The following is a 24,096-nucleotide window of genomic DNA, read 5'->3' as shown; positions in this document are numbered from 1 at the left end:
ATGAAATTGTCTAGCTATGATGTCTTGTTTCACAGGAATATAAATATGAGGAAACACAAAGGCCAAAATCTCTTAATTATTCATCACAAAGAGTAAAACCACAGAATATAGTTCTGATGTGCAGCAAAAGATTGAGCTTCACATCTTAGAAAGTTGCTGTAAAAAATAGTTAAGGCATTGAAAATCCCCATTTCCAACATTAGGGCAATAATTAAGACGTTCCAATCAACTAAAGATGTTATGAATCTGCACGTTTGTCTGTATCGTCCTAATGTACAGCGAGGAGGAGGGTTTGAGTACACAAAAACTCTCCAAGGATCACAGCTGAAGAATTGAGATTAGTCTTGGGGTCAGAAAGATCAAACAACCCCTACATTACCACATGTTGTTCGAGAGGGTTTCAGGAAAAATCCTTACTCATCCAGAAACAAACTCCAGCATATTCAAACAACTGGGACTTCAAAAGGGAGCTGGTTCTGGTGTCAGATCAAACTAAAAAGAGCTTTTCGGCAGCAAACCCACTAGATGGCTTTGGTGCAAACAGGGATGAAAAAAAAATAATGATCTGTGAAATGTTTTGCCTTTTTTTTTTGCTGGAGGTCCTGGACATCTTGTTGAGATTCATAGCATCATGGATTCTAGCAAATACTAAAAGATAAAAAATCAAAACATGATGGTCTCTGCTAGAAATCCTATAATGGGCCATGGTTGGATCTTCCATCTTTGCCATCTTTGTTTATATACCTGGGGTGCCAATAATTCTGTCCACAACTGTAGGTCACATTTCACTCCAAAGTCAATGCAATTATTATTATTATTATTTTATGTTTAGGAATGTTACATTGTTTTTGTTATCTTATTATGCAAAATGTGTAACATTTTATATATAGGGTTCCTATGCAAGATTTCTAGGTCTAGATAAGTATGAAAAAAAAACTATTGACTCGACTATTTACTATTGAAAATTTTCTAAGACATAAAACTAAGAATTTCTAAAAAAAAAAAATATATAGTGTTTAATGCCAGTCTTTAATGGCAAAAGTTTATTGACCATTTATTGATTGTTAAACACAAATTAACTCGATGTGCAGATTTCAGAACACAAAACGGTTTGTCTTTACTATCAGGAAGTCTCTTTTGAGCTTTATTCTCACACTGTACTTTTCTGCTTGGTGATTGTGCAACATTAAACCCTATTTACAGTATTAAACCCGAGGTGTCAGAGGAGAATATATGGAGGTTATAAAGCATCTTAGGTTTCTTCTCATCATATAAGCGCGTGCTATCACTTGAGGCATACAGCTCATGAAAACCCAAAGTTCCTCAAAAAATTAGCATATTTCATCCAATAAAAGAAAAGTGTTTTTAATTTTAAAAAAAGTAAACCGTCAAATAATTATGTTCAGTTATGCACTCAATACTTGGTCGGGAATCCTTTTGCAGAAATGACTGCTTCAATGCGGCGTGGCATGGAGGCGATCAGCCTGTGGCACTGCTGAGGTGTTCTGGAGGCCCAGGATGCTTCGAAAGCGGCCTTAAGCTCATCCAGAGTGTTGGGTCTTGCGTCTCTCAACTTTCTCTTCACAATATCCCACAGATTCTCTATGGGGTTCAGGTCAGGAGAGTTGACAGGCCAATTGAGCACAGTAATACCATGGTCAGTAAACCATTTACCAGTGGTTTTGGCACTGTGAGCAGGTGCCAGGTCTTGCTGAAAAACCAAATCTTCATCTCCATAAAGCTTTTCAGCAGATGGAAGCATGAAGTGCTCCAAAATCTCCTGATAGCTAGCTGCATTGACCCTGCCCTTGATAAAACACAGTGGACCAACACCAGCAGATGACATGGCACCCCAGACCATCACTGACTGTGGGTACTTGACACTGGACTTCAGGCATTTTAGCATTTGCTTCTCCCCAGTCTTCTTCCAGACTCTGGCACCTTGATTTCAGAATGACATGCAAAATTTGCTTTCATCCGAAAAAAGTACTTTGGACCACTGAGCAACAGTCCAGTGCTGCTTCTCTGTAGCCCAAAGTGTCTTGACCTGGGGACTGCGGCACCTGTAGCCCATTTCCTGCACACGCCTGTGCACGGTGGCTCTGGATGTTTCTACTCCAGACTCAGTCCACTGCTTCCGCAGGTCCCCCAAGGTCTGGAATCGGTCCTTCTCCACAATCTTCCTCAGGGTCCGGTCACCTCTTCTCGTTGTGCAGCGTTTTTTGCCACACTTTTTCCTTCCCACAGACTTCCCACTGAGGTGCCTTGATACAGCACTCTGGGAACAGCCTATTCGTTCAGAAATGTCTTTCTGTGTCTTACCCTCTCGCTTGAGGGTGTCAATGATGGCCTTCTGGACAGGGTCAGGTCGGCAGTCTTACCCATGATTGCGGTTTTGAGTAATGAACCAGTCTGGGAGTTTTTAAAAGCCTCAGGAATCTTTTGCAGGTGTTTAGAGTTAATAAGTTGATTCAGATGATTAGGTTTATAGCTCGTTTAGAGAACCTTTTCATGATATGATAATTATGATGTTGAGATGCCAAAATCATCAGACATATTAAAACAATAAAAGACCTGGAATAATTCAGTCGGTGTGCAATGAATCTAAAATATATGAAAGTTTAATTTTTATCATGACATTATGGAAAATAATGAACTTTTATCACATATGCTAATTTTTTGAGAAGGACCTGTATAAAAGTGAAAAGGTACATCTTTGCACCTTACCCCTAAATGATACATACAGGAGCTATTATATTATTAGAATATCATCAAAAAGTTGATTTATTTCACTAATTCCATTGTTCAAAAAGTGAAACCTGTATATTATATTAATTGAAAGCCCAAGTCCTTTGTATTAAGAGGAAAAGATGTAGTAGAAAAAAGTGTACAAGCAATAGTAAAAACCACACCCTGGAGAGGATTGTGAAAAAAAAAAACATTCAAAAATGTGGGGGAGATTTCACAAAGAGTGGACTGCAGCTGGAGTCAGTGCTTTAAGAACCATTATGCACAGACATATTGGAAATCAGGGTTACAGAGTCTGGAGGAAGAGAGGAGAGCCACACAATCCACATTGCTTGAGGTCCAGTGTAAAGTTTCCACAGTCAGTGATGGTTTGGGGTGCCATGTCATCTGCTGGTGTTGGTCCACTGTGTTTTCTGAGGTACAAGGTCAATGCAGCCGTATAGCAAGAAGTTTTAGAGCACTTCATGCTTTCTGCTGCTGACCAACTTTATGGAGATGCAGATTTCATTTTCCAACAGGACTGCACACAGTGCCAAACCAACCAGTACCTGGTTTAAGGACCATGGTATCCCTTATCTTAATTGGCCAGAAATCTCTCCTGACCTTAACTCCATAGAAAATCTATGGGGTATTGTGAAGAGGATGATGCAATATGCCAGACCCAACAATGCAGAAGAGCTGAAGGCCACTATCAGAGCAGCCTGGGCTCTCATAACACCTGAGCAGAGCCACAGACTGATCGACTCCATGCCACGCCGCATTGCTGCAGTAATTCAGGAAAAAGGAGACACAACTAACTATTGAGTGCTGTACATGCTCATACTTTTCATGCTCATATTTTTCAGTTGGCCAAGATTTCTAAAAAATCTTTCTTTGTATTGGTCTTAAGTAATATTCTAATTTTCTGAGATATTAAATTTGATAACTGAATTTTCCTTTTTGTCCTTTATAATCAACAAAATTAAAATAAATAAATGTTTGAAAATATATCAGTCTGTGTAATGAATGAATATAATATACAAGTTTCACTTTTTGAATGGAATTAGTGAAATAAATCAACTTTTTGATGATATTTTAATTATATGACCAGCACTTGTATTAGTACCTTAAAGGTAAATAGTAGTACCTTTTTGGTTTTGTACTGCCCCAGTGACAGCAATGTAACTTTTTTTTTCTGACAGTGAAAGATACAGTATATTGAGATATGATGGAAATTACGTTTCTCATCTCTATAAAATGATGACTTAGAAAAAACATGACAATTCTCCTGTGATGCATGTAAATGCACAGAGAAAGAAAGCAAAAAAAGTTGTGGAAATGTAAAGTGATCAAGGGCAAAATTGCCCACAGATGACTTTTTTTTCTTTTGCATTACAGTAATGAGAATGAGATTTATTTATTTTTCCTTTCGATTTTGGGTATCAAATATCAATTGAAATATCACCTGACAGGTGATTCTTGACAGGTTTTCACCCATACAGCACATACTTATTTAGTAATTACTTATGAATATTGCATCGTGTCTGTCTTGCACAGGAAGTATGTGGGCTGTTTTCACTTAACCTGCCCGTTTCACTTGCTTAACTGGGTTATTGATGCACTGGCTTCTTTATATCTTCTAATCTGTCTGCCCTCCTTCTTTTATCCCTGTCCATTTCTCCTCAGGTACTCAATTGATCCCGAGTCAGACCCCGAGGCACTGTTCCGTATCGCCTCTGACAATGGCCTCATCACCACGGCAATGGAATTGGATCGGGAACAGGAGCAATGGCATAACATTACTGTCATCGCCACACAGAGAGGTACCAGAACTCCTCGCCTCCACTCTTAAAGGGGCATTGCATCAATTCTGAGAGCTTGACAATTTCACACAGGTAGCAGCGTGAAATCGCCCCACAGGAAAGCTATTACTTCTGCAGTGGCTGTGTGACATGAAAGCTCGTGGCAGAGACAAGGAAAGGGAAGAGAGAAGAATAATAGAACGAAAACTCAAATGGCTTTTGAGTGTGGCCCACCAAAGCTCAAGGTCGCCTGTCTGCGCTCCCCGTTGGCCCTCATAAAACATTATCTTGCATCCTCAGAAGTGACTGTTAGAATGGAGTGGATTTGTTCAGCTCATATTCAGTAATTACTTTCATATTAGACACACGGTCTGAGCGTGATAAGTGTGGCTCTGTTATGGCTTTATATAATGTCATATTCAGAACATCAGATGAGCAAACGATGACGTTCAGGCCACTTCTGGTCGTGATGTAATGTTATGTCCCAAAAGGGCAACGAGCGTATGGAGAACAGTAACCAGACAGATTGGAGTTAGCTTCTGTTTCATGGTCAATAAGATTTAGCTGACCTACTTGAGGCTTAAAAGCTTTTGATTTCTAACTTCCTTGCTTTTTACTTCTCAGAATTTCCAATCATACTGTTCTTTTCTCTTTCTTAGACAGCCCCAACCAAGTTACCAGGGTAGCTGTTTCCATAGAGACACTGGACCTCAATGACAACGCCCCCGAGCTGGACCGACAATACAACACCGCCGTGTGTGACTCCAGCGCTGCTGGACAGGTCCGTGATCTTTGACCCTCTGAAGTCTGCAATGGAAAGTTCATTTTAAAAGATTTTTCTGTCCATGAAGTGCCCACTTACGAAGAAAAATATAAAATATATATCAAATAAAATAAAACAACACCCATTAAAATCAGTAAAATACACCAGGTTTCAATAAGCTGAAATGCTTGATTCTGATTGGTCGATAGCAGAATTCTGCATTTAAATGTTTTTGCATAATTAATCGCTGCCCAAGGCAACAGCTTTCCTATAATAGCTGTGCCGGCTTTATGTTTTTTGTATCTGTTCCTTCTCGCATATTAAAATAATTAGCACAAAATAAATCCCTTCAGGGTGAGACCTATTTCTGATCACGCTGTCAGGGTTAATAATGATTATCTGACTGCACATTGTCTTTTATTTATAATGCTTTCTATATCTGACCAAACTAGTATGGATGAAACTGACCCTATGCTATGTTGTAAAGAGATTCTGTTAACAAAGCCCTTTTCAATACAGAAACATGTTGACTGAACCGTTATTGATGCCAGTGCACAGTGAGTCAGCCTGATAATGACGTGGTGTGTTGAACTGCCAATCCTTGCTGTTCAGCGACTTTTTGTGCAAATCATGAACAAAGAAAAAATTCTGCACTGAAATTACAGCTCCCAAAATGTATTTATAAACAGTGCAATGCTTCGACCTGTCAGGTCTTCATCAGGCAAAATATTCTTGTGGATTGTGAGATACAACGCTTTATAAGCACAGGTGATAAGCATTATTAGAAGCGTAACGTTAGTGGTGTGTTAGTGTAACGGAGGCCAGCTGGTGAGAGCTGCGTTCTTTAGCGTCCTTGTTAGCATGCCCTCCTCCCATTCAAATGCCAGTTTGAATCCCACAGGGAGCGGTGCATGTAGAACCGGAGGGGTTGCATTGGTGCTATGACCTGGATGGAAGTGAGGTTTAGGAGGGGTGAGTGTAACGGAGGCCAGTAAGAGCTGTGTAAGTAAACCTCACTCTCCTGGCCTCAATCAGAGTGCAATAGCAACTGATGATAAAGCCTTGTTGGCGGCTGCCTTCCATACTTTAAACACCGGTTTGAATCTGACTTGGAATGGGGAGAGTAGAACCGGAGGGTTTGCATTGGTGCCGTGACCTGAATGGGAGGGAGGTTTAGGGAGCTGAGTGTAACAGAGGCCAGCTAGTAAGATCTGTGTGAGTAAACCTCACTGTCCTGGCATCAAGAGGGGCACTAGTGACTGACATTAGACACTGTGGTCTTTAGCGTCCTTGTAAGCATGCCCGCCTCCCATGCTAGAAACATCAGTTCGAATCCCACTCCGTTGTGCGAGTTCAACCGAAGGGGTTTACATTGGTGCCGTGACCCGGGTGGAAGTGAGGTTTGGGTGGGGGTGAGTGTAACAGAGGCCAGCTAGTAAAATCTGTGTGAGTTCTGAGATCTGGTTTCATGACACTAGAGGCTGTGGTCTTTACTGTCATTGTTAGCGGCCGCCTTCCATGTTGGAAATGCCGGTTTGAATCCGACTCGGAATGGGGTGAGTAGAACCGGAGGGGTTGCATTGGTGCCGTGACCTGGGTGGGAGGACGGTTTAGGAGGCTGAGTGTAACAGAGGCTCTGTGTGAGAACTTCACTTTCCTGGCCTCAAGATGTGCACTAGCAAATGACACTAGAGGCTGTGGTCTTTAGTGTCCTTGTTAGCGCACCCGCTTCCCATGCCAGAAATGCTGGTTTGAATCCGAATTGGAATGGGGTGAGTAGAACCTGAGGGGTTGTATTGGTGCCGTGACCTGGACGGACGTGAGGTTTAGGGGGGTGAGTGTAACAGAGACCAGTTAGTGTTGTCAAAAGTACAGACCGCAATATCAAATCGGTACTGAAATGCTAAAAATTAGTCGTTTTGAGCGCTGTCGATTTGTTATTGTAAACACCTCTGACTGGTCATTGTGCTCACGCGCTCATCGGATGTGATTGGCTACAATGATCAACCCACGGCAGCGGTTTGAAAGAACACGAAGTGTTTGAAAGTGTTTTGAAAGCGGGAGCAGAAGCGTTTGAAAGCTCAAGCAGGCGTCAACCAGCGGACCGGTAGGCTGATAGACACCTGCATTCAAACGCTCTGTGTGTATTTGTGCAAGCGCTCTATGAAAAGCGTGATTGATGAATTTATGAAAATTGATGATTTTTTAAAACATGGTTGTGAAGTGCTGATCGTAGTAGCCAATCACAGACATTTGATGAGCGCGTGAGCACAATGGCCAGTCAGAGGTTTTTACGATTCTGCTCAACAGTGCTCAAAGCGTTACATTTTTAAAATGTCAGTACCGATGTGGTATCATGGTCGGTACTTTTGACAACACTAAGGCCAGTAGTAAGAGCTGTGTAAGTAAACCTCACTCTCCTGGCCTCAAGAGGCACACTAGTGACTGACACTTGATGCTGCGGTCTTTAGTGTCCTTGTTAGTGCGCCTGCATCTTATGCTAGAAACGTTGAGTGGTGCGAGTAGAACCTGAGAGGTTACATTAGACTGTTAATCCTTGCTGCTCAGTGGCAAAAATGACTTATTTGTGCAAATCATTGATCACTCTTTCTCCTTTTGTGTTTCAGGTGGTGCAGGTGATCCGAGCAATAGACAAAGATCAAAGCAGCTCACACTCTCCCATCCACTTCAGTATTCCCGCAGAGTCCAGCAGTGCACTCAACTTCTCCGTCAGAGAGCGAGGAGGTGCGCTCTCCAGATATCTCCTGTCATCCATCCGTCTTCACTTCCCCATCAGTTTTCCTCATCTCCCTCCCGGTCTCTGTCCAGACATATATCCTCCTTCATTACGCTCATCCATTTATCTTTTTTGTCACATTCTGCTCAGATGAGCACAGCAAACTCCCATCTCTGTGCTCCAGCAAGCCTTTCTTTCATTATCCTGTTCTCTGCTTCAAGCTGCTGATTTCTAATTTGCTTAAAGGAATAGTCCACCCCAGAATTAAAATGTATTAATCATGCATTTCCCTCTAAACTCTCATGCTGTTATTTTAGCCGTGGAACACAAAAGGAGAAATTTGAGAAATCTAGTGCGAGGAAATATATCTGTATTATATATATTAGAAGCATACAAAAACATAAAAAAATAAAATTTCTATGTTCCTCACATTTATTTTAAAAATCCTTTTCATTAACTTTCCTATAATATGTCAGATGACTGACGGTTGTCTATGTTCCATTTCTTTTGCTTCCAGACCACACGGCTAGTTTGGTGCTTTTGTCGTCCCTCAAGGCTCTTCCACGCTCTTCCTCTTTACCTACTCTAAAAATACCCATAATGCTCCGTGACGGTGCGTCAGACCTCAGCAGCACAGGAACGATTACCGTTACGGTGTGTCCGTGCCAAAACGGAGGCATGTGGGCAGAGGAACGAAGCCAACAAACGGACGATAAGGATAAACCGTTTGTGCCGGACTGGGAGAGGCAAGCGACGTGTTTGCCTTTACCGTCAAACTCCTACCTGCTGGGAATCAGCTCGGCCGCCATGTTGGCTATTCTGGCCTGTGCGTCGACTTTTCTGGGTCAGTTTTGATTTTCAGTCCATTTCGTCAGGTTTATTATTGCTACTCATCCCCTTGCTCCGCCTCTATAACCGGCTGGTTTAATGATGTGTTGTTGCTACATCTGTCCATCATTCCCTGTCTTCATCCACCATTGCCTCCTGGCATGTGTTAAAATTACTGCTTTTCTTCCATATATGTATGTTTTTGTGGGTCGTTCAAACTTTCCGCCAACGTGCCTCGTTGTTTCTGCTCTGTTTGTCAGCTGGGCTTGCTAATGAACATGTTTGGGTTTGATTTCTGCACTAAGTCAGTCATAATAAATAGCATTTGATGAGTGCTGACGGCATGGCATGGCATTTTGAGATTGCAGAACAACTCTTTCCCTCCCTTGAGGTAGCCCAAATGACATTGAGCACTCAAACCTCACTAAGTAAGTAAGTAAGTAAGTGGTGGAATAGACATTTTCTACGAATACAGTTTGATGTAGCCAAATGGCAACCTATAATTTCCTTCATTGTTTCACCTCCAGCATAATGCTTTGCAGCAAATAAAGGGCAGTCTTTTAAGTAACCAATAAAATACTGTTCTTAAACCACATTGTTCCTTCCAAACTACTAGGATTCATCTTTACATGGACCCTTGTTGAAATGCTCTACAAATTGCCTTATTAAACACATTGTGATGTTTCTTGTAAACCATTATTATCATTAGGTTGTTAACAGCAGTAACCAGCTGTTGTTATAATCAACTTTATCTAACATCGTTTTACAGAATATTAGGAAATCATGAACTGTACCAAAAATAACTTGAAATTGAAACCACACTAATGTATTTTCTCACTGGGAATTGTATATATATTGGCATCAGTTATATTATCACATCTTCTTGGGAGTGTTTACCAAGATATAATTGCATTTCTGCTAAAATAACACAATTTTCATTTGTATTTAGCTTTTCTTTTCAGACAAAAATGACAAATGAACTGTGAGAAAAAGCATTTAGGAGCGACATGGAAGAAACCTTGATAATGATTCACTCAATTTTAGTTTGAAGGATATCTCAGTTTTGTAAAGTATAAATCATTTTTAAGACAAAACTATTTTAAGAATAGTTTTGAACCATTTTCACTGTAGTACAGAGTTGCCGTATGGCAATGTTTCCCTCATACCCTCCAAATATATTTGAATAGTTTTTTTATTATTATTAGAGCTAATTTTATACTTACATTTTTTTTAATCATTGCATAATTTAGCACTGAAACTGAAACAAACTATATACAGTTATTTGAAACTTTGATTTATACTTTTAGGAACATTATTAAATAAACAGATAATGACTGATTTGTTAAAGGAGATGATGATCATTTTTATGAAACAGCATTTTGTTATTTATTAGTTTTCCATTATTGCATTACGTCCTTGCAATCGTACAACACTTTTTGTTATTAAAGCTATTTTATGTATGAAAATGAAAAATATTCCACTGTGCACATTTGCACACATTTATAGTGAAAACAAATGAATTTAAATCTGATTAGTTATTTAAAATAACGCTTGAGGTTGACTGTGAACTAAAGTGTCTGTAACTTCATCTGTGTTTTTTCTGGCTCTCTTTTGTCCGATAGTGGTGGCTGCGCTTTCGCTATCGTTGCGAAGGCAGAAACGGGACACTCAGTCTCCTGTGGAAGATGATGAAATCAGGGAGAACATCATCACTTATGATGACGAGGGAGGCGGGGAGGCGGACACGGCCGCTTTCGATATCGCGACCCTGAAGAGCGCCCCCCAGAGCATGCGGAGGGCACAACGCCTTCGAGACAGCAAGACTATGTAAGTGTGTTTGTGCGTGTGTGTGTTTGATGCTAACATAAATAGATGTCTCATTTCATCATTCGATTCCCTCTGATTTAATGCTAGCACTATCTGCTCTTTCAAATCACATGTCATTTCTTGACATTTGGCTCAGAAAATGGCATATTATTTTAGAAGCCTATGTGAATCCTTTAGATGGCATTCACAACAAACACAAACGTGTGTATCGTTCTCTGGTTACTCTAAATATGTTCAGTCGCTCTAAATGATGTTAACTGTTTATCTGATTAATGACGGCTCTGTACTCAGGGGTGTGTGTGTGTGATTTAATGAGCCTTCACAATGCAAATCTGGCAGCTGTTTCAGTGCAAAGTTCATCTAGTTAATATTTATGCTGTTCAAACCCACACAATGTTCTAGTCCTCTATCCATCATATTCCTGTTAGATGTCATTAGAATACTCCTGGGCAGGTTGACAAAAGTACTTCACATGCAACTATTTTTAAAGATACAACTGACAGTTTTTGAATCTTTACATCAGGAGTTACGACTGGGACTTAAACAGCTTTTAATTAAAACAAAACAAATTACCGGTAACTTAGAAACATCTGGATTCGGTGCAATAGTTGGAATGCAGTTTTTCTTTGAAAGCTGAATTTGGTGATGTATTTCCTAATTCATCTGAAGCATTATGCAATGTTTGCATAACTAGCCCAATGGAATAAATATAGAAGCTCATTTCTGCCACAAGACAAAAATCCTGCATTGCTAAATCATAATTATGAGATAAAAAGTCAAAAATATAAAAATTGAGACAAAGTCAAAATATTAGAAACTGTAAGATAAATGTAGAAATTCGCAGTTAAACATTTGAAATGTTATCTCGGTTATGATTTATATTGTTTCTTTTTAAGTTATATTTTCGACATAATTGAGATAGAAAGTCAAAATTGTAAGATCCTGTCATAATTTTCAGATAAAATTAAAACTGACAGAGGTATAATTATGAAGGCCAAAAAACTAAGTCGTAATTTGATAAAAAATATTATTTAAATGTGAAATTATGTGATAAAAGTTGAAACTGACATGTCATATGATTATGACAATTAAAAATATTAGACACTAAATCATAATTATTGAATAAAGTCGAAAATATATGATAAAAGTTGAAATGATGACATGGACTATTAAGTCATAATTAGGAGTTAAACAGTTTAAATTTTATATCAGTTAGGATTTATCATTTCTTTTTATGTCATATTTTCGACATAAAAACTCAAAATTATGAGATACTATGCCATAATTATGAGAACCTGTCATAATTTTGAGATAAAGTTGAAACTGACAGAGGTAAAATTATGAAGTCCAGATATAAGAAACTAAGTCAAAATTTGATAAAAATGTACTATATTTTATTTAAATTCAAAAATAAGTTTAAACTGACAGATATAATTATGACAAGTAAAAATACTAGACACTAGGTTATAATTATTAAATTAAATGAATAATTATAAGATAAAATCATAATCTGTTATAATTTACCTTATTTTGTTGTGTCAATTTCAACATAAAAAGAAATGTTATAATATTTATGTATCAAAGTCAAAATTGTAAGATACTGTCATAATTTTGAGATAAAGTTGAAATTAACAGTTATAATTATGACAAATTATGAGTCATAATTCAATCAAAAGGGCTTCCTTAGTGAACTACTATAATAATTCAGCCATTTTAGCTTCTTAATGCCTATTTTGTTATAACAGGTATTCTCAGGATAACCTGGACAGTGTCAGGACCTTCAGCTGGAGTCAGAGTTTGGGTTTGGACCCACGGCGGCCCGTCTCCGCACCCCTCTACGGACGGTACTGCTACAGCATCCAGACGCTTCCAGCTCCGAGAAACAGACTCGGCCTCGACCTCGCCAAACTGCCGTACGCTCTCCCCGGCGGCCAAGGCCAGTCCGGCGGCCCTTTAGAATCCGGTTCTGTGTTTATTGACCAAAGTAGGGATGGATCAGAACATAAAGGAGCAGACGGATCCACCGAAAGCATCCCGAAAGAGAGCGAGACAGGAAGTGAGGTCATCTCTGAGAGCCACAGACTCAGCCAGGATCAGGTGAACTTATATTTATTACATTACAATCCTGTAGAGCGCAACATGCAGCTCTGGAAAAAAAAATGAAGAGACCACTTAACATTGAGAAATCCATTTTAAATGGTCTCTTATTTTTTTCCTAGAGCTGTATATCTGAATATTTTGCAATAACCGTAAAATATATTGTTATTGAAATATATTAATGTTATACAGTTGATTACATCATGCACAGTGCCTCTTGGTATAAGTAGTTAGATTTAAAATACTTTCTTTGCTTTAAGTCACAGTTTGAAATGCTGATTCATCTCAGAGATGGTTTGGGTTGGACTTCACTGAAAAAGCCTTTTAGTCATTTTTAGATGCACATGGAGAAAATGTACAGGAAGAACTGTGCTCTCTTACCCTCCAATTTAGGGATGCACAATATATCGGCCACCATACGGTTATCTACTTTAAATGTTATTGTTATCGGCCTGATAAATACATTTCCTTCTGATAACTTGAGACACTTCAGATGGGCACTGTTCTTTATGATGATGGTTTTGAATCGCTTGAAATATCACTTCAAAAAAGGAAAATACATGTGCAGAGCAAGTCTGTCACACAGACTACAGAAAAATTATAATGAAAACATCATAATTGATGCTTGGGACGTGGATTTTAATGGTGAGACTTTTGTTTTTTTAATCAGGCTCTAAAAAATTATATACAAATTTGGATGCCGATTTATCGGCCAATATATCGGTTATCGGCATTCAAATATAAAGAATTATTGGATATCGGTATTAGCCAAATTTTTATATCGGTGCATCCCTAAAGAAATTAATACTTCAGAAATAAATTCTTCAGCAAGAACTTATTAAATTGAGACAACGTATTTCATATTAATGCTGTTCTTTTGAACTTTCTGTTCAGTAAAAAATTCTCAAAAACATGAATATGATATTATAACCGTTTTTCAACATTAATAATAATAATAAATGTTTCTTGAGCAGCAAATCATCATATTCAAATGATTTCTGAAGGATCATGTGGCACTAAAGACTGGAGGAATGATGCTGAAAATTCAGCTTTTATCACAGGAATAAATGACATTTTACAATATATTCACATAGAAAACAGTTCAATTGTAATAATATTTCACAATTTTACAGTATTTTTATCAAATACATGCAGCCTTGGTAAGAGGCTAAACAAAAGGCAAAAACAAAAGACTCCAAACGTTGGTATTGTATATATAAATATTAAGCCATTCATATGGTCTGAGGTTTAAATATTTCATGTTCCTCAATTTTCTATTGTTTTCTTTCTCAGTCTGTTCATTCAGACCAGGTTCTGTTCGTGAAGGGCTCCAGTCAGAGTGGTTCCTGCTCGGAGGCTTCCAGCTCTTCAGTGGGCCATAAACCCGAGTCGTCCCCTCACTGCTTGACCACGCGAGCCTCCATTTCCACCATCACCACGGACGACTCCACCCCCGCCTCGGCATTGGACAAGAACGGCGACGTTACGCCCATCAGCACCAGCCAGAGCACAGGCAGCCTCGTCACAGCGGAGATGCCGTTCAGAACGATGGAAGGAACTCTGCTGAGGGGCGGCGGCGGAGGGATACCTTTGACTGGGACGACGCTTCTCTACCCAGAAGCAGTTGGACTAATGGGCTTATACGGGGTGGGCGGGCAGAACTACGTGCCACACCTAGTGATGCCCCTCCCAGGAGGGGCGGGGCTGTATGACAGGGGGTGGGGCTTGGGGAATGGGAAGGTTGGACAAGCGAACTCGGAACAGGCAAGCGGCGATTCGCTGACGAACAGAATGGGCGACTTTCTGCAACATCGGCTAGCCGTGGTGACCTTTGACCCCATGCAGCCGCCATATGACTCTCTGCAGACGTACGGATTGGAGGGGGGAGGCTCTCAGGCGACATCTCTCAGCTCACTCGAAAGCGAGGCCGAAAAAGATACGGAGGGGCAGAAAGACAGATTTGAGGAATGGGGACCCAAGTTTGACAGGCTGCTTGAGATTTTCAGGGAACGAGCGAAGGAAAAAGAGGACGTTAGGAAGATGGAGGGTGAATTTTTAAACGAAGAACACCAGGAAGAGGAGATGAGCGAGACCGAGAGGGAGACAGAAACGAGAAAAGAGGACGAAACGACTGAATCGGACGAGACCCGGCGGGTCGAGGAGGAAAACGTCGAAGAAATGGAACGAATGCAAAACAGAAAGGGACACTAAAGAGGAAATGGGAACAAAGAGGAAGGATGTGATGTCACATCGTGTGCGTTCAAAAGCAATAAGTGCTGAAAGGAGCCAATGAGCACAATCTGGACAAAGAGAATTTTATATGGACCTGCCAAAAACTAGTATGTCAGTTTTAGAGCAGCAGACGGTCTTATGTAAGTCACTCGTCCAGCCACACACACTGCTTATATTGTGAGATACAAGCTCGTCTTTTATCTTAATAAATCTTATTTATTTCCAGGTTTAAAAAATCAGATGTTCAGTGTGGTCTCAGACTTTTATACCCAGGCATTAACGAGTGTTTTTCTGCTCTCGCATTGTGAAAAACACAACAGACACGGCGCTCTTACATTATGCTCACTTGATTTAATCAACAGTATCTGATTGTTTATTAAATTATTTCCCTGTGTTATTTTAGTATGATATGTATATGTATGAACTGTTGTAGTATTTATTCATATTTATCAATTAGCTTGTGTTTTTATATTTTTAGTTTTCATTTTATTTTTTAGCTTAAGTTTTAACTTGACTTTTTTTTTTATATTTCTATATGGCTTTAATTTATTTTTATTTCAGATGTAGATTTTAGAACTTAACTCCTTTTTTTATCTTTTTAGCCTTTTCTCCCCATTTCTTCATTTTTTTCTGATAACTATTTAAATCCTTGCTGAGGGGTTAGTGAAGAAAGGAAATGCAAGAAATGCTGAAAAGCATTCGTCAATGTTTTCAAAATTCCATAAATGACAGAAATGTCTCATTATTGCAACCTGCACTCTTAGAAGAAAATGCATAGAGCCTTTAAGGGTTCCGTCAGGCGCTTCATATATATAACTTTTTATGGGTTTTATAATGGGGCTTTTTAATTTATGAGTAAAATAAAGCCTGTGGTAAACATAACCCCAGAGCTTTACACAGAACCCAAATTAACCTTTTTTAAAGAGCGTGTAATAGAGTGCAACAGTCGGGATCGGAAGTAAAATCTCATACATTTTCTCCATAGGGAAAATGATTTATAATGGTAGCTTATAACCCCCTTTAAAGGCAGTCCTACTGTGAGTTACAAGGATGTTAATCGATACCATTTGCTTCAGTTTGAACTATTATTCTTATTATACACTTCTTAAAATAATAGTGTTTAACTCTTTGCCCGCCAGTGTAAAAAAATGATATATGAATATCTGAAATTGTTTTATTTGACACAGACCTTGTTTTATAGTAGATTCATGCATTATTTTTGATCAACATTTGAAAGTGTGAAAGTTTCTTTAAAAAAAAGCAACATTATGAACTGCATGTGCAAGATGAGTAATAGCGCCCCCTACTTTATAACAGTGAAAACATGCAAAACCGTAAAAACGTCTCGGTTACGTATGTAACCCTCGTTCCCTGAAGGAGGGAACGGAGACGTACGTCAGAACTGAACCGACGAATTGGGATCTGCCCTCAGAGACCTATCCACTTCGAGTGTATAAAAACGAGCCAATCGGAGATTGGCATGTGATCCACACATTCCACGCTCCGCCCCGCAGCGCGGGTATAAATAGGAAGTGGAATGGTAGATCAAATGCTTTTTTCAACTGAGGAGCCGAATACGTGACTGGGCTCCTAGCTGAAGCACAGCTCCTGGCGACGGGACGTACGTCTCCGTTCCCTCCTTCAGGGAACGAGGGTTACATACGTAACCGAGACGTTCCCTTTCAGTCGGTCACGTTCGACGTACGTCAGAACTGAACCGACGAATTGGGATCCCTTTGGAAAACGCCAGGATGCTGGCCCTTCCAGCGTCCTGCTTGAGCGCACTGGACCGTCTAGTATGGTACGGAAGTCAGGGCTCCAAGCAGGGAGGTCAGTCACTGCTGTTTCTGCAAGACCCACTTAGAGTGACCATAGACCGCTGGGAAGCGTGCCCTCTCGGAAGAGGTACGCTGCGGGGCCACGTCCTTCAGGGAAGGAGTGGTGGCGGAATACACATAAGGACTAACCTGGCAGGGTAGTGCAACATATGGCAGTCTCTGGGGTGGTTCCAACCTAATTGTAGGGGGGAAAGAACACGCCCAGAGACGACAGAGCGGGCTCTGTCGAGGGAAAGACACGGGGCTAGCCCGAAGGGTAGCTGCTTCCGTGGACGAATACACATATGGGGTTGCCGTGAGGGAACCGCTACATATGGAACCCAGCCTACAACCACGTTCCACAAGCATACGGGTGCAGGCCTAGCGTCAGACGGTCCGCAACGTCTGACACCGCATGGGGTGACGGAGGAGCTCGACAGGGTTAGCCGGTTTCCTGGGGAACACAACTGGAGACAATGAACGCACGTATCCGGCCCAGAGGGCGGGAGTGGCGTTGCAAGCCGACACTTAGAACGGGCACTTAGCGCTCCTGGCCACCAGGGGCGAGGATGCGGGAAGATACCGGCTCTACACGTAAGCTATAAAACCTAGCAAACGTGTTAGGTGACGCCCAGCCCGCAGCTCTACAAATGTCTGTCAGCGAGGCGCCTTGAGCCAGCGCCCAGGAAGAAGCAACACTCCGAGTGGAGTGTGCTCTTACACCGAACGGGCAAGGCACGTCTTGGGACTGGTAAGCCAAGACTATAGCATCCACTATCCAGTGGGCTAACCTCTGCTTGGAGACAGCCTTTCCTTTCTGCTGGCCTCCGTAACAGACGAAGAGTTGCTCTGAGGTCCGAAAGCTTTGGGTCCGGTCAACGTAAGCGCGAAGGGCGCGGACCGGACACAACAAAGCCAGGGCTGGGTCTGCCTCCTCCGAAGACAGCGCTTGCAGGTTCACCACCTGGCCCCGGAAGGGAGTGGTAGGAACCTTGGGCACGTATCCGGGCCTGGGTCTCAGGACAACGTGAGAGTTACCAGGCCCGAACTCTAGGCACGATTCGCTGACCGAAAGTGCGTGCAGGTCCCCTACCCTCTTGATCGAGGCCAAAGCAGTCAAGAGCACTGTCTTCATTGACAGGATTTTAATCTCAATGGACTCCAATGGCTCGAAGGGAGGGCTCTGAAGTGCTCTGAGCACTAGAGCCAAGTCCCAAGAGGGTATCGAGGATGGACGAGGAGGATTTAGTCTCCTCGCACCTCTGAGGAACCTGACGATTAGGTCGTGCCTTCCGACGGACTTACCTTCGACTGCGTCGTGATACGCCGCTATTGCGGCGACGTACACTTTGAGGGTGGAGGGAGACAGCCTTCGCTCCAACCCGTCTTGCAGGAAGGAAAGCACAACACCAATCGAACACCTTCGGGGGTCTTCCTGGCGGGAAGAACACCACTCAACGAACAGGTTCCACTTCAGTACATAGAGGCGCCTCGTAGAGGGGGCTCTAGCTGAAGAGATGGTATCTACGACTGCTTGTGGTAGTCCATCTAGAACCTCCGCGTCCCGTCCAGGGACCAGACATGAAGATTCCAGAGGTCTGGACGCGGGTGCCATAGGGTGCCCCGTCCCTGAGAAAGAAGGTCCTTCCTCAGGGGAATGGGCCAAGGAGGGGCTGTCGCGAGGAGAGTTAGTTCTGGGAACCAGGTCCGGTTGGGCCAATACGGCGCAACTAACAAGACCTGCTCCTCGTCCTCCCTGACTTTGCACAGGGTCTGTGCAAGAAGGCTCACTGGGGGAAACGCATACTTGCGTAGGTCCCGGGGCCAGCTGTGCGCCAGTGCATCTGTGCTGAGGGTACCCCCGGTCAGGGAATAGTACCACTGGCAATGGGTCGAGTCCGGAGAGGCAAACAGGTCTACCTGTGCGGCTCCGAACTGGTCCCATATTAGCTGGACCACCTGGGGGTGGAGTCGCCATTTTCCCGGAGGTGCTGGCTGCCGAGAGAGCTCGTCGGCTGTCTGGTTCAGCGCACCAGGGACATGCATGGCCCGAAACGACCTCAGATGCTTCTGACTCCACAGGAGCAGGTGGCGGGCGAGTTGGAACATGCGACGGGAGCGTAGACCACCCTGACGGTTGATGTACGCAACGGCCGCCATGCTGTCCGTACGGACCAGTACATGCTTGCCACGTAGCGGCCCCTTGAGGCGGCGCAGTGCCAAGTGTACTGCTAGCAACTCGAGGCAATTGATATGCCAATGCACTTGCGGTTCCGTCCACAGCCCCGCAACTGCATGCCCGTTGTACGTGGCCCCCCAACCCGTGGATGAGGCATCCGTGAATAGCACAGCATGCCTGCACACTTGTTCTAGGGGCACCCCGGCCCGGAGAAACGAAGCGTTGGACCACGGGCTGAAGGTTTGGCGGCAGTAAGGAGTCACTGGGACCCGGTACTGTCCGCTCTGCCGCGCCCACCTCGGGACTCGGCCATGAAGCCAGTGTTGGAGCGGTCTCATATGAAGCAATCCGAGCGGCGTGACCGCGGCTACGGATGCCATATGCCCCAGGAGCCTCTGAAAAAGTTTCAGTGGGACCGCTGTTCTGCCTTTGAACATATTCAAGCAGTTCAACACCGACCTGACTCGCTCCTCCGTGAGGCGCGCAGTCTGGCTGACCGAATCCAGCTCCATACCGAGGTAAGAGATTCTCTTCGTAGGACAGAGCTTGCTCTTCTCTCGGTTGACCCGAAGGCCCAACTGGCTGAGGTGACTGAGCACCATGTCCCTGTGTTCGCACAACTGCTCCCGAGACTGGGCGAGAATGAGCCAGTCGTCGAGATAGTTGAGGATGCGAACGCCGCGTTCTCAGAGTGGAACAATGGCTGCCTCCGCGACCTTCGTAAAGACGCGAGGCGACAGGGACAGCCCGAAGGGCAGGACTTTGTACTGGTATGCCTTCCCCTCGAACGCAAAGCGTAGGAACGGTCTGTGTCGGGGGAGTATAGAGACATGAAAGTACGCGTCCTTCAGGTCGATCGCTGCAAACCAATCCTGGGGACGGATGCATTGAAAAATGCGTTTCTGCGTTAACATCCGGAACGGGAGCTTGTGCAGGGCCCGATTCAGGACGCGCAGGTCCAGGATTGGCCGGAGCCCACCCCCTTTCTTGGGCACGATGAAGTAAGGGCTGTAGAACCCTGTCTTCATCTCGGCTGGAGGAACCGGCTCGATCGCGTCCTTCGCCAGTAGGACCTCGATCTCTGACCGCAAGACTTGAGCATCGCTGCTTCGCACTGAGGTGAAGAGGATGCCCTTGTACTTGGGTGGCCGGCGCGCGAACTGAATCGCGTAGCCGAGTCTGATGGTACGGATGAGCCAACGGGACGGTCGAGGGAGCTGTAGCCACGCTCCCAGGGACCGTACCAGCGGGACCAACGGCACCACAGACATGCCCGGGGTGGGGCAGCGCAACGGAGAGCTCTGGCTCGACTCGGGAGGCCCGGAGGCGGCCCGGAGTGTCGCGCGAGCTCTCCTGGTGCGAGCAGGGAGCGGGTGAGAAGGCCCGGAGGCATCCTCGGAGCCCGCGCGACTGCTTGCTGCCCGGAGGCAGACAGGTGGGATGCTCAGACCCGACTCGGGAGGCCCGTGGGCGGCCCGGAGTGTTGTCTGAGCTTTCCCGGGAGAGGCAGAGAGTGGGTGAGAAGGCCCGGAGGCGTCCTCGGAGCCCACTCTGCTGCCCCCTGGCGAGGGGAGGGGAGGAAGGGAGAGACAAAGCCCGGAGGCGTCGTGAACTGCCACCCTGACCCTCTTGGGGCCCAGGGGGATAGGAAACTGCTCTTTTTGTGAATATGTGGGTACCGCCGAGCTCCGGAGAGCTGGCGGCAGATGTAGGGTACCAGTCGGGGCCCCCCGGTCCTCCTCCGGGGGGTGTGGGAGAGATGCGGACATCATCTCCCGAAGAGCAGCTCCTGTCCTCCCTGGGCTGCCTGTCTCAGGGCCGCTTCCCCTTGCGCTTGCCGGCAGGCTTAGCGGTCTGGACAGGTTGGGCGCCACCCTTGCGCCCGGCACCCTGCTTGGCCTGTGGAGGCTGCTGCTTTGGCTTGGCAGGGGCGGAGGCGGACGCTGGGGGACGCCCTCGGCGACGAGCAGGCGGGGGGGCTGCGGCCGGCGACTGGGTGGAGGCAGCAGCAGGTCGCCGGGGCAGGATGTTCCTGATAGCCTCCGTCTGCTTCTGGGCCACCGAGAACTGCTGGGCAAAGTCCTCGATGGCGTCGCCGAAGAGGCCGGCCTGACAGATAGGGGCGTTCAGGAAGCGGACCTTGTCCGCTTCACGCATATCTGCCAGGTTCAGCCACAGGTGGCGTTCCTGGACCACCAGAGTGGACATCGCCCGACCCAGGGAGCATGCAGTGACTTTCGTCGCTCGGAGAGCGAGGTCCGTCGCCGCACGCAGTTCCTGCATAACGCCCTGGTCGGAACTTCCCTCGTGCAGTTCCATGAGCGCTTTGGCCTGGTAGACCTGCAGGAGCGCCATGGCATGCAAAGCCGATGCGGCTTCTCCACAGGCTGTGTAAGCCTTGCCGGTCAGCCCGGGCGAGAACTTACACGCCCGGGAGGGGAGACGCGGGGCACCACGCCAGTCCGCAGCGGTCTTGGGACACAGGTGCATCGCCACAGACCGCTCGACCGGGGGGATTCCCACGTAACCCTTCACCGCACCGCCATCGAGGGAGGTGAGGACGGAGGAGTCCGTCGATCGCGAACGAGCGCTATACGGCGCTGCCCACGACTTCGAGATCTCCTGATGCACTTCCGGGAAGAAAGGCACCGGGGCGGGGCGCTGAGAACCAGCACGGGCCGTCCCGAGAAACCAATCGTCCAGCCGCGAAGGTTCGGGACACGGTGGAGGGTTCCACTCGAGCCCTACGCTTGCGGCGGCCCGGGAAAGCATAGCCGTAAGCTCTGGGTCAGACTCGGGCAACGCTGTCACACCCGAAGGGGGCAGCGCAGCCGAATCCTCATCCTCAGAGCCCATTAGCTCGTCCCCCGATGCAGCGAGCGACATCCTGTCTTCCACCGGAGCCCCAAAGGAAACGGCTGGCACTCCACGTGAGAGGTCAGCACGCTCCTCCGGAAACTCCACCGGCGCAGCGGAGGGGGGAGGGGCCCGAGGAGCCATATGACCCGGCGGGTTTGCCCTGACCGTCACCCTCAGGTCCCCACCCAAGTCATCAGCCAGAGTAGCAGCCCTCTGCTTAGGCGCAGAAGGACCGCTAGACCGGGGGATGCGCGAGGGTGCTCCACCTGCCTTGAGGTATTGGAGTCTGGACCGTAACACTGCGATGGTCATGTTCCCGCAATGGGAACATGAGTCATTCACGAACGCAGCCTCCGCGTGCTGAATGCCCAGACACGAGAGACAACGAACATGACCGTCAAGCGGGGACAGAAAGCGACCGCACCCAGAAACACACGGTTTGAATGACATCTTGAAAAAGACGCAGGGTCAAACCGTGTTGCTCTTTTAGGATGGAAAACTGCTCTTTTAGTTGTGCTGAAGCACTCAGGGAGATGACCGCGGTCAGCACGCAGTCCGAATGCAAGCCTGCGTGTGACACTCAAAAGGGGGAAAACGCCCAGCGAACCAACAATGGAAGCTCTTTTATTGAATGCAAACAATTGCAACTTGGTCGGTCTCTCGCTGAGAAGCGCTGTAACACCCGCACTGGCAGTTCTCCTTCTCTCCAAGACTCAGTCTTACACACTCTTCGTGGAAACAGAATGAACTGTTCGGCTCCGAAGTTGAAAGCATTTGATCTACCATTCCACTTCCTATTTATACCCGCGCTGCGGGGCGGAGCGTGGAATGTGTGGATCACATGCCAATCTCCGATTGGCTCGTTTTTATACACTCGAAGTGGATAGGTCTCTGAGGGCAGATCCCAATTCGTCGGTTCAGTTCTGACGTACGTCGAACGTGACCGACTGAAAGGGAACTCCTCTTTGGCAGAATGTGTGGCGGGAACTACATTACCCATGATGCTGTACAGAAAATTCCACCAATCAGTCGTCACAATCAAATCTTGGCAAAATGGGTCTTTAGCTCATAACCATGAATTAATTAATTATGAAGCCATGAAGCACTGTGAGTGACTTAATCTACACTCTCAAAATATATAGAGAAATAATTAAAAATATATTTCAGCATCATGTTTTATTTGTTTATGCGTTTTGCAATGCTTCACCGTATTGTAGTTCTGTGCCTCACTAAAGCCGTTTAAGTATACAGTTGTTGTTTTTTCACCTAGTAGCGGGCTGGCTGATTCTTGGCTTATAAATGCTTTAACAAAGACATTTTAAAATCCCTATGGGAGAAATGAATGGAAAAAATACTTCCATAAACCAACGCCGCTAAAAAAGTGTCCGGGCTCTAACGTACTCTGTATGTTAGTGGCGATTTGACTTGATTTTTCTTTAAACATGTAAAGGTCATGACATAAATCTGAAGTGGGGAACCCACTAAAATAGGGCCTGTCTGGTTCAGCAGACACACATTAGCAGCACATGTCTAAGTCGGCTCTTTCAGTGTTCTCGGGTTACACTTAAGTGAATAATTCACCACCGTGATAAGTCAAAGTTATGAAACATCTCATTTCTGAAATATTGATTTCAGCCCTGTGAGCGGGCGGCATTGTTTGAAAAATAGGTCTCATGAAATATGTACAATCGCTGACAAATTCATATTGACGCTTGTGTATTAATAAGGCAGCTCTCTCTCTCGCCCGGATTTTGATAGCGAGAAAGCTAAACTGTTTAAAATGGTTCGATTAAAGGCTGTTTTTTTACTAGGTCACCGCAACCACACAGACACATCAGTGCATAAAGACGATTTGCGCATGGCTTACTTCTATCTGTTTTTAGGTCGGTTTTCCTCTGTTCCCTAGAACACTTTGTCTGGTTTAGCTAGTGCAGACCAACCAAACCGCTTCACTTCTTTAACCCTTTCAGTTTTTAAGGAAGACCTATGCAACTGATACTTCGAGACATAACGTCTGAACTGAATGTGACTGTGTTTCATGTCGTTTCTTTTGGCCTGTACGCTGTTTGCATTCTCATGTACAGATGTAAATATCACTGGAGAACTGATGAGCTTTTTTGGACCTGAGAGTTTATGTAAATCTGAATCTGTTCGTGTAAATGTTGAATTCAATCCCAAAACCACGAAGGAAGACCCTGAGAATTTCCAACGTGTTGTGTGGTCTCTTG

The 24,096-nt window shown here is 44.8% G+C and overlaps 1 protein-coding gene across 5 annotated transcripts in view; it reads left to right on the top strand.

The window, feature by feature from the left end:
* LOC137078360 (cadherin-6) overlaps window positions 1-16,349 on the top strand; it is a 140,431-nt gene extending 124,082 nt beyond the window's left edge. For all 5 annotated transcript variants that reach the window (XM_067445572.1, XM_067445569.1, XM_067445573.1 and 2 more), the window contains exons 8-14: window positions 4,414-4,550; window positions 5,189-5,310; window positions 7,920-8,037; window positions 8,547-8,873; window positions 10,480-10,684; window positions 12,430-12,781; window positions 14,075-16,349. In XM_067445572.1, the coding sequence (XP_067301673.1) occupies window positions 4,414-4,550; window positions 5,189-5,310; window positions 7,920-8,037; window positions 8,547-8,873; window positions 10,480-10,684; window positions 12,430-12,781; window positions 14,075-14,992 (2,179 nt within the window). In that variant the 3' untranslated portion in view covers window positions 14,993-16,349. The remainder of the gene's footprint in view (window positions 1-4,413; window positions 4,551-5,188; window positions 5,311-7,919; window positions 8,038-8,546; window positions 8,874-10,479; window positions 10,685-12,429; window positions 12,782-14,074) is intronic.
* Window positions 16,350-24,096: the final 7,747 nt, after the last annotated feature.

Source organism: Pseudorasbora parva, chromosome 6, assembly GCF_024679245.1.
Source record: "Pseudorasbora parva isolate DD20220531a chromosome 6, ASM2467924v1, whole genome shotgun sequence".
Taxonomy (NCBI): Eukaryota; Metazoa; Chordata; class Actinopteri; order Cypriniformes; family Gobionidae; genus Pseudorasbora; species Pseudorasbora parva.
This window is presented reverse-complemented; position numbering and strand designations above follow the sequence as displayed.